This window comes from Aethalodelphis obliquidens, unplaced genomic scaffold (genome assembly GCF_003676395.1).
Source record: "Aethalodelphis obliquidens isolate GAN/ISIS:26980383/991018 unplaced genomic scaffold, ASM367639v1 scaffold5, whole genome shotgun sequence".
Lineage (NCBI taxonomy): Eukaryota > Metazoa > Chordata > Mammalia > Artiodactyla > Delphinidae > Aethalodelphis > Aethalodelphis obliquidens.
This window is the reverse complement of record NW_020837949.1, coordinates 25,096,878-25,107,703: the sequence shown is the minus strand read 5'-3', so window position 1 is coordinate 25,107,703 and position 10,826 is coordinate 25,096,878. Positions and strand designations below refer to the sequence as shown.

The 10,826-nt window shown below is 35.0% G+C and overlaps 1 protein-coding gene across 1 annotated transcript in view; it reads right to left on the bottom strand.

The window, feature by feature from the left end:
• Nucleotides 1–2,046: 2,046 nt before the first annotated feature.
• The window catches only part of LOC113618145 (metabotropic glutamate receptor 8), a 91,112-nt gene continuing 82,332 nt past the window's right edge, over nucleotides 2,047–10,826 (bottom strand). The window contains exons 2-3 of the mRNA XM_027102051.1: nucleotides 8,924–9,170; nucleotides 2,047–2,591 (exon numbers count right to left, since the gene is read on the bottom strand). Coding sequence (XP_026957852.1) covers nucleotides 2,542–2,591; nucleotides 8,924–9,170 — 297 coding nt within the window. The 3' untranslated portion in view covers nucleotides 2,047–2,541. The remainder of the gene's footprint in view (nucleotides 2,592–8,923; nucleotides 9,171–10,826) is intronic.

Here is a 10,826-nt window from a genome sequence, read left to right as displayed (position 1 = left end):
GAAAGCGTGGGACTTAAGAACCACTACTGGCACATGCTAAATCCTTCTCCTTACAGGATGCCTCCCCACACTGTCCCAGCATGTATAACTATCTCCTGAACCCTCAGCAAAATCCCTGAGGAAATAACCACAGCGGAGGTCAGAATGCTCCAGCTCCTACTGTAAGAGGTTGAGGGAATTTATCCTCCCACTGCCTGGGGAAGGTGACAGTTTCATCAAGAAAATCTCCCACTGAGATAATGTTATAAAGGATGATTGGCATATGTAAATCTATGAGGACTATTATTCAACTCTATTATGAGTTAAAAAGATTTTGTAGAACACCAAATAATTATCAATTATTTATAAAAGTACTTAAGAAAGAAAACCCACTGGTAAGTTTGTAATAGGAAGAACAATTTTGAAACGTCATGAATTTTGCTTGATATTTTATTTTTCTTCCTAAAGCCTTAGAAGAAAAAGTAATAATAATAAAAACCCACCTTTGGCCTGAAAGCCAGCTTTGCTCGCATAATCACCCTGTTGTATCCACTTACCCTGACTAAAGTCAATTAGTAAATGAAAATATGAATATGTACTTGAATTTCTCTCTGAATGAAATGCGAGCCTTGTAAAATTCAAGCATTTTTCTCAAGCAAACATGTATATACTTACTAGTTTAAAAAAAACTTTAAAATGACTAATAATCTCCAATACAAAGAGAACTGTCAGTTTAAAATTAAAATACAATTATAGTTACTTTTCTTGGTATGGCTATTGGTACTGAGCTACATGGTACAATAAAATATGCTAAATGTGCAGTTATGAGTTTCCTTCACTTGAAACTAGGTCTTATCTAGAAAGGCACACCTAGAGGTGGGTTTATGATCCTGATTACAGGATTGTATGTATCAGTAATTCAGATAATCTGAAAACTTGAAAACAATACTCTCACTCTTGATTTAAATATTATCTACAAACAACAAATAACTATTAGGAGAAACTCAACAAGAGGCCAATAAGTACCTATTTCCTTCTGTATGTAGCTCTCTGTCTGGGTTGGAATCTAGGAAATGCTGCTCTGTGCTGAAGGAGCCTAAGCTATGCTACTTCAACTCTGTGTTAAATAAAGTGACTGTCAATATCTGGGTTGAAGCTACAGAGCACAGGTAGCTCTTTGTATCTATAAGGGATGCAATGAGCTGTCCAAGCTAACTCAGCAGAGAGAACATTTACTAACAAAATGATTGTAGAGAACCACTGACTTGATGGATGTCTGGGACGGTGTAGAATGGAGGCGCCCAGGACGCAAATGGGAGCAGATTTGAAAGCCTTTAACAGGCTCCTCTTACCCATCCTAGTGTGGTTTATTAGCATGACACAGGCTCCCTGTTTTCTCTCTCTTTAATGATACTGTTCTATGAACCAATGAATGTTTTCATTTGGAAAATAAGAAAGCTCTGACATGTTATCTGGACTGTGGTTTCTTTAGTGATGCCAAGGGAATAAATATGCTAATTCTGTGCTTTAAGGAGTGTATTGGGTAAGGCCCGTTACTTCACTGCTTTCAGTGCATACTAGACCCAGGTGAGAAAAATTTAGTATTACACACCTTGGAATATTTCTTTTTGCAAATGTTTAGCTTAGAAAAGGAGAATTTCAGTGACACTTGGATATACTTTTAGATGGTGATTTTCAGATTACATTCTCCCAAGTTTAACTCATCACTTGTTAATTATGATACCTGAAGCAATTGACCTCAAGCTACTGCTTGATTCTTCATAAAAGAAGCAATTACTATGAAAAGCTACCACATAAATCTTGAAATATTCACAAAAATCTTACACAAATAATATTTTCATAGAGAAATGAAAGACCGTGTTCTTCACATACACGCAAACGTACAAAAAGACATTCCTCGAGGAAATAGTAGTTTCTTGGCACACCAGGGCTTTTACAGCAGCAGTTAAATAACAGCAGCAGTGCCAACTGGAAAGAATTTTCCCTGGCTTTAAAACTGGAACGAAACAACTCTCAACATTTGCAAAACATTCCTTTATTATTAGAAATAAATTATTTGTATAAAAAATTGCATGCGTCAACCATTGCATTTATTTTTTTAGCACAACCCAGGGCTTCAATCTGGTCAGCCATTACAAGAAACAGACTCATTGTCTTATACAAGTTGAACAATGTGCGACAGGAACGGGAGTTCTCACAATCACAGAAAAATACTTACAAGAATAACATCAGACATGGTTTATTTCAACAGCATTTTTTTTTTCACAAGCTAACATTAGTTTTCCTTTTGTGATTTTTTTTTTAACTGCTCATGAGTAAGCAATACTTTAGCTTGACACTCATTGGTTGTATTATATAAAATGGGTTTCTTCACTCCCTGTTATTGATACTTTTGGCTTGTGGCTACTTTTTGTTCCTTACAAGATTGACTATTGATTTGATTGTAGTCTACAGAGATCTCCAGGAGTGAGTGTTGGTGGTGTCACGTTCATTGTTTAAGATCGCATACCACATTTCTTCATATTGTATCATTTCCCTGTTTCAGATTGAATGATTGCTGTAGCTGATATATGTCGTCTTGGTAGAGGAAGCTGTTAAGACAAATTAAGACAAATTATAGTACGGAATAATAAATTAGTTTGTTAAAATGATTTTAAAATTCAGATATTGCAATGACTTTTTATGACATGTGGTCTTTACAACCTGTTACTTATTATTTTAAACAGTGTAGTAGGATTTCAACAATTGTAGAAATAAAAATGCAGAATTTTTAATCTATAAAACCACTAGTCTCATTTATAGTGTAGACATTTGGCAGAAAACTAAAAATGTGAATGCCCTGTTCTTTAATATATTTAGGTGAAATTCAATTTAAATGTGCATTTTGACTAACAGATTTACAATATAAAAAATGAAAGAACAGATGAAATTCTCTATCCTGCAAAATGAAAAAAGAATTTTTTCTTACAACCCACGTTAAAGACCTCAATTCTTTGAGTCTGATTTGATGGCCAAGAAAGGGTTAGTCATTATAATTAGTCATGCTTTGAGAATGAATATATCTTCCATTTAAAAATAGTACTTTTAGACTCTAGAAGTGAACACAGTACAATATCAATGTGTATTGCCAACACATATTTATGGTCTGGTTTCATCCAAAGGATACAAATGGAGATGTTTAAAAAATAAATAAAGACTCAAAGAAGGAACTTATCATGAACTAAACCCATTATTGTAAGATTATTAGAAAAGTATGAACAAGAAAATATTCTAAGTCTAAATATTCTAATTCTAAATATTTCTAAGTCTAAACTTAGAAAATATTCTACGTTTAAGTATATTCATACTTAAATTTCCAGAAATACAAATCTAAATCCAAATAATTACTTTGCATTTTTGAAAGATGTGATGGAATAAATCTGTTTTAAAATTCAAAAGTGATATCTTATTTTTTTCAGTGGAACTCTGGAATGAAAAATCATAAGAAGAAAGAAGAAAAAGTGCAAAATGTATGTATTTCACTATATAAATCCAATTCAGGGTGAAACAGATTTTTAGAGAATAATTTACTTTTGAACACTGAATAAGGAAATTGTAAAGTTTCTTCTCCGAAATAATTGGCAGTTAGACTCATTCCATTGTAGTGTACATGAATACTGGTAATTGACCAGACAAGTTCTTACCAGAGACCAGGATCAGACAAAGTCCACAGTCACTAAAATTAATACAGGGAGCCCAGGAAGTGCTAGCTGTAGAGGTTTTTGCTGTTTTTTATTTCATTGAATATTATGAGCTTCATGCCAAAAACAGGTGGGTCATATCTGCTTATCTTTCTATGTTGCTCACGTTAGGTTATTATTGAGGGACAGTGGAAAGGAAGTAGATCTTAGACTTTTTTTTTTAATAGATCTTTATTGGAGTACAATTGCTTCACACTACCGTGTTAGTTTCTGTTATACACCAATAGACTTGGTTTTAAATTGCATTCTCTTCTCTACAAAATGAGTGAAAAAAAGTCACTGAACCAGGTTATGGGGCCTCAGCTTCATCACTGGTCCACAATCCACAACATTGTGTTTTTGTGAGGACAGAGGCACAGTAGATTTGTGGGGAATGGCTGTTGTCTTAGAGAGTCCATATGGAATGCTACTTTTCTATTTATGCTTCTAAAACGTAGGGTGTCTGTTACCTTTGGTTTGGTGTGAAGTGAAACACAGTGATTTTTATGGTCTTTATTTTTTAATTTTTTATTTCTAATTTATATGATGCTCTCATATGCCTCTAAATATATTCTAAGAAAATGAAATCTGTGCTTCAACTATGCTTTTGAAAGACTTTCATATGATCTTTGTAGACAAGATGGAGAAAAATTATGAGTTAGAAAAACGACCCTTTAAAAGATTGCTCAACTTCCTGCCCTATTCAGTATATTTAACAGCAACTAAAAATGTGAGAAATATCTACCAAATTTGCAGATAGCTAGAAAGAAAAATTATGGTTGTAACAGAGGAACAAGAGCCTAAAGACCTTAACGAAGATGATATTCAGATGTTAATCTTCAAGGATCATTCCAACATCAAGATTCTAAAGCTCTTTAGAAATTATTTCATTGTTTGAACTCTTAGAAGTAACCTCCAGGGAAAAAGATGTAGAATTCTACTGAGAACTAAGACTATAATTTACAAAAAGAAAGTAATCTTAATTTTTCTGATTAGAAAAAGGATGTAAGGCTTTGGAAACATAATTTAGTCAACACTGAAACGATGTGAATGGCAGATATCTTGCAAGAATCTTCCCTTTTCTTTTTTTCTTCCAAGAAGAAAGAAAGATGGATGCTAAAATAATAGAATTTTTGAATTTTAAGTCTTATCTTTTCTATTAATCACAGACCAATCTAGATTTTGTGGGTTAGGTTCCAGACCATTGCAATACAGTGAATATCACAATAAAGCAAGTCCCATGAAATTTTTTTGTTTCTCAGTGCATATAAAAGTTATGTCTACACTATCCAGTAGTCTAAGTGTGTGATAGCATTATGTCTAAAAACACAATGTACATACGTAAATTAGACAAAAATACTTCATTGCTAAAAAATGCTAACCATCATCTGACAATGCAGGGTTGCCAGAAATGCTCACTTTTGAAAAAAATGCAGTATCTGGGAAATGCAGTAGAGTGAAGCACAGTAGAACGAGGTATGTCTGCATATTTTCACGGCAGCAGTGATACTTTTATCTTTATCCCAGAAGTGTTACAGAACAAAAGGGATCAGAGATGTACATATAAGCTAATGTAATACTTCTGCTGATGAATATGCTTATGTGAAAATCAGCCTTGAATACAGCAACAATGAATTTCCTGTGCACACCACACTGTGTTCATAAGCTAGAGAAAGGAGATCTACCTCCAGAAGCAGCTGTTTTCATGAATTATGCATGAATAGAGCTTAAGGAATACCGTGTTACAGCATTCGTTAATTGGGTACCGTTGATAAAATTCATATATACCAACTTTGTTTCTAACTCTCTTTCCACACTTGTATGAAACAACACTTGACCTTTTTATGTGTGAAATGTAGTATTCTGCAAATTCAGTCATTAACATGGAGTCATTTGGTCTCCCTTCTAGCTTCACATTGCTTTTATTTATTCTGTGTACCATTAGAAGCTTTCCTTAAATATGTGATCAGAATTTCTGGCATTAACAAGTCATCTTTAAGATGAAATTTCTAAGAATGATGGACTTGTAGAACTCCATAGCTATGAAAGAAAAACATTGCATGCATATCATAAATACAGTTAATTGGTCAGGAAAAAAATCCTGAATGTAGCATAGTAGCCATAATTATCAAAATCCTCCACATATTAAAAAAAGGGAGGGACTTCCCTGGCGGTCCAGTGGTTAAGACTTCACCTTCCAATGCGGGGAGTGTGGGTTCGATCTCTGGTCGGGGAGCTAAGATCCTGCATGCCTCGGGGCCAAAAAACCAAAACATAAAACAGAAGCAATATTGTAACAAATTCGATAAAGACTTTAAAAATAATGGTCCACATCAAAAAAAAAATCTTTAAAAAAGGGGATGCTAAAAAAATAGTTTTTGAATTTTGTCTTCTTTTTTGTTACTCACAAACCAATCTATATTTTCATGGGAGCAATGATACATTTACCTTTATATAGAGGTTTATAGTTTACAAAACACTGTCCTGTACGTCATTGTCAAGTCATTGTGGTAATGGTGATTTATCAAAAGTCTGGTAGCAGAAAGTATGAGGATGCGGCAACATGGACACTGTTCCAGTGGATTAACTAGTCCTGGTTTGATTGAGAATAGGCTCCACGGGTTTTGAAAGGAGGTATTTTAAATCTGAGGAGGCAAGGTACTAGTTACAGAGAGTTGAAAGGCAAAAGCTTTCCAATATTCAATTATACTTCTAGAGACATAAGACACACTTTTAGAAGAAAAATATTGCATTTAAGCTCTTCAAGTTTTTGGTAGTTTTAGAGAGTTTGTGATTTTGGAAGACTTTTTACTTTTTCCATTCAAACCACTGGTGCATTTGGTAAAGGGAACAAGCACACAAGGGGTACATTGTAGCTACTCCTTAAGTGAACAAAGGTTAACAACTGTTACCAGGAGTGGGATTGCAGAAGGATGTGTGAGGATTTCCTACTCTGTCTCTCCTGAATGTGTAAACTGTAATCACTTTATCTGAGCCTAATTTATTCAACCCAAACCACTCCTGTAAAAGATGAATAGTACAGTAAAATCCCCGAAGTACAATTTAACCTTCTTTGAGGTCATAATTGACTTTATCTTGATTCACCTTCTTAACTTTCTTTTACCTTCCAAAGGTGAGCATTCAACTCCTCCAAAATATTACAGGCTTAGCCATCATACAGCCTTCACATTTGTAATCTTTCATTCTTATTTTCAGAGAAAAGAGGGAAACGTACACATGCTATGAAATTTCCATTTCAACAGCAACAGAAAATAATAAAAGGAAAACAAAATGTATGAGACTTATTTCTATAGCATGGGATTAGTCTTTGTCAATACAGCACATTTTCCCTTCAGGGAACTAACTTATTTTTTAAAGCGGTGGGAAAAGTTTATTAATTTTTTTCCTTACCACATTTCAGAGGTGAGTCCAGGATAACTGGTATTTATTTCAGTGTACATTTGGTTGTTTCCATGTGCAACCATATTATATAAGGTTTTCTGGATTGCTGCTAAAAACCAAGTACAACTATAGACTCTGGTGAGTCATACTGAGAAGTACCAGTGTTCAAAGTGTATCACTGGCCAAAAGTAGTTTATTGGCATCCTACATTAGGTTTTAACTTCCTGCACTCATGATTTCAAGGCAGAAGAAACAAATAAAATTCTGCCCTGAAATCACAAGCATTCTACACTGATGCCTTTGAGAGTAGTTACAGCACAACCTTTGCTAGGAGCCCAGATAGCCCCACCATTAGTCAATTGCTTATCTATAATCAGAGATGATTGTAACCATTTGATACCAAAACCCATCCTTATTGTGCCTCCACTTGTACTTCCTCAAGATTTCATGTTTGCAGAAGAGTGACTATGTGGGGAATGTCTGTGAAATTCTTAAAAGGCTTCTTTCTCTACAAGTAACTAAATTTGATATTTACGAGCTGAAGGTCATCTTCCTAGAGGACCTGGCCAGTCATTCCAAGAAGTCTGATAGTAATTGAAGCCAATAGGTTTAATTAATCAATACTTATCTTCTAAGGATAGTTCTGCATGTGGGGCATTAGAGTAGACAGTGTTCATCTGGAACTCTTGATGCAAGGGAAGGTTTGTGAATCTAGTGAAGACTATAAGTTGTTATAATAATTAAATCAGATAAAGTCATCTCAGTCTTTTCTGTATTTCATGCCAAAAGTACAGAGAAAAGGAGATACAGCCTCCTGGCAGAATCCGAGAGGAAGAGGGCATTTTTGCGTAGGGTTTTATCCTTAATGCCTGTGTTATATTGAACCATATACAGAATCTCGTAATGTATAGGTTATACACACACACACACACACACACACACACACACACACACACACGCATATATATATATATAATTTTTTTCACTGTATTCAGCTTTCTGGTATTTTGCAATACATAACTTCAATCTATTTGCTACTCTTCCATAGAGTCCAAGATGGACTTGAACAGCTCAGTTAACTCTGCTGGCTTAGTTTGGTACCAGTATGTTGTTATGTGCTTCTTCAGGGATGAGTATAGAGAAGATAATAGGTGAGGAAAGGAAAAGTGGAGTGGTGGCTGTAGAAGGGGTCCTGTTTTCAGGGTCATGAGGCTTTCAGAGAAGAGCTCTAATTATCTTAATATATCCAAGAAGGGAAATCAAGGGAAACCAAAGAAGGGGACCATGTTGGGGAAACAAATATAGACTATGACTTAACCTAACATGTTAGCTAACTAGTTTTCTCATTTCCCTAAATATCTGAATAACGTATCATTTATTTGTGTAAGATCTTTGGTAGCATGCTTTATAAATACTAGTTAACTATCAATTCTGTAAAGAGCGACCAGTATTGAACTGAAAAAGATTGGAGAGTAGTTCCTAAGAGCTAAAGGATAATTTTATAAATGGAGCACAGTTCCAAGCTTCAAGCTCTGTAATGCCTCAAAAGAGAGACTCGAGCGTCACACTTTGTAAGAGATTTCGTGTTTATGTTCATGCTCTGGAGAGGAGCCACTTGCCTTGAAATCGTTTGGTTCTAACCAAATGGTTCTAACTGCTGTGATGGTCTCATGGTGTGCGAGTACCACCAGGGCCCTGGAACCACGTAGCACAGTCCCCAAGACCAGTAGAAGAATGTTCAACGTACATCTATCAGGAAGTGTTCCCACTCTTGACCATCGGAAAGTCTACGGATGACTTACTGTTGGTTTCAAGACTCTCACAGAGTTCGCTTTTCACCTCGCCATTTGGTCTGTCATTTCCTTTTTGGATCAGTTTGCTTTGCATGGTGGCAGCTGTCACCACAGCTTTGAAGCTCCTCTTGCGTTTTTGAACATTCTGCTCTGGATGAAAAATTATAATATAAACCTTGGGCATGTAGAGCATGCCCAGAGACACCGAAGCACTTAAACTCATGGAGACAGTAAGTGTTGTAGTCTGGATGTACATCTGAAGAAGGAAAAAAACATAGAATCAATGTTGGTAAGCCTGACCTAAGATAAAGCAAATAATATAACCGTTTTCTGAGATTATTCCAGCTTCTCTGCTAACAGTGCATTAGAAGGCACTTATTAAAACTGCCCTTAATTATAGTAAAGCGTTCCTTTATCCCCACCTGCAAATGTGGGTAAAGTTGTATTGTTTATGAAGCCCAATTTTTTAAAACAAGCAAAAACAAACAAGTAAGCTGATGGAGCTTAGTTTCCTCTTTAGATTATAATTAAGCATATATAAGGAAGGGAACAAAATCAGTCTAGCAAAAGACTAATATTTTATGTCACACAAACCTTATTCAGGGAGGTATCACAAGGTCAAATGTTATTCTTTCAACAGTAAACCTAACCTAGAAGGTAAATTATATATAGTGGAAATAGAGTGGGAGTGAAATAGTCCAGATCATCACTATTGCACCCCATTGCTTGGATAATGTGAGTGTTTGCATCTTCACATAATTACTTAATTCCAGCTTCCAAATTGGATACATCACAAGCATGCCATAAGGGCTTGATATTTTTTAATAGCCCTCCTAAAGGATAATTCCAGAGGGTTTCTAGATGATTGCGTCAGATCAAAATAAATGTGGGTGCTTTTAGAAAATACGTATAAGACTTCCTCCTTCCAAGACTGAAATATGCCCTTTGGGGATGGGTCCTGACATCTGCATTTTGAAAAATTCTCCCCCTGTGCTCATTCCTTATCCTTATTTCACTGAAATTGACTGCTCTGGTACTTACAAAGAGAAGTCCCTCTGGAAGATTTTTCTTCCTGCAATCTAGAGGTTAATGAACTGAAAAAGTCAAACCTAAAATCACTGCTTTAGCTCTTTTCATTATGTTATGAAAACAAACATGACAGTATTTTAATCTTTTTTCTTCCCCAATGTTATTGCGGTATAATCAAACAATAGAAATTGTATATATTTAAGGTTTTATCAAAACTTGATGTTTTGATAAACATATATTATGAAATGATCATCTCAATCAAGTTAATTAACATATCCATCACATAGTAACCATTTTCTTTCTTTCATTCTTTTATTTTATTTTATTCTTTTGTGGTGAGAATGCTTAAGATCTCTCTTCACAAATGTCAAGTAAACAATACATTATTGTTAACTGTAGTCACATATTCATCTTGCATAACTGGAAGTTTGTACCTCTTGACCAATATCTCCCCAGTTCCCCTTTCCCCTGCCCCTGGTAACCACTATTCTGCTCTCGGCTTCTATGAGTCTGACTATTTTAGATTCCACACATAAGTAAGATCATGCAGTATTTGTCTTTCTGTATCTGACTAATTTCACTTAGTATAATGTCCTCCAGGTTCATCCATGTTGTCACAAATGGCAGGATTTCCTTCTTTTTTTTTAAAGAGTCAATAATATTCCATTGTATGAATATTTCACCTCTTTAAAAATAAAACCTTTGATCTGTTTACATTTTTCATGTCCTGAGCTGAAAATATAATTTCTCCCAAATAACTTGGAATACTGAGGTTACAAGGTAGCCATGTTTTAAGATGATGAAGAGAGCCCTTTATCATCTCCATGATTTTTTTTTTTTTCAGGCTTCTTTTGCTCAGCATAGTGTTTTTTTTTTTTTTTTT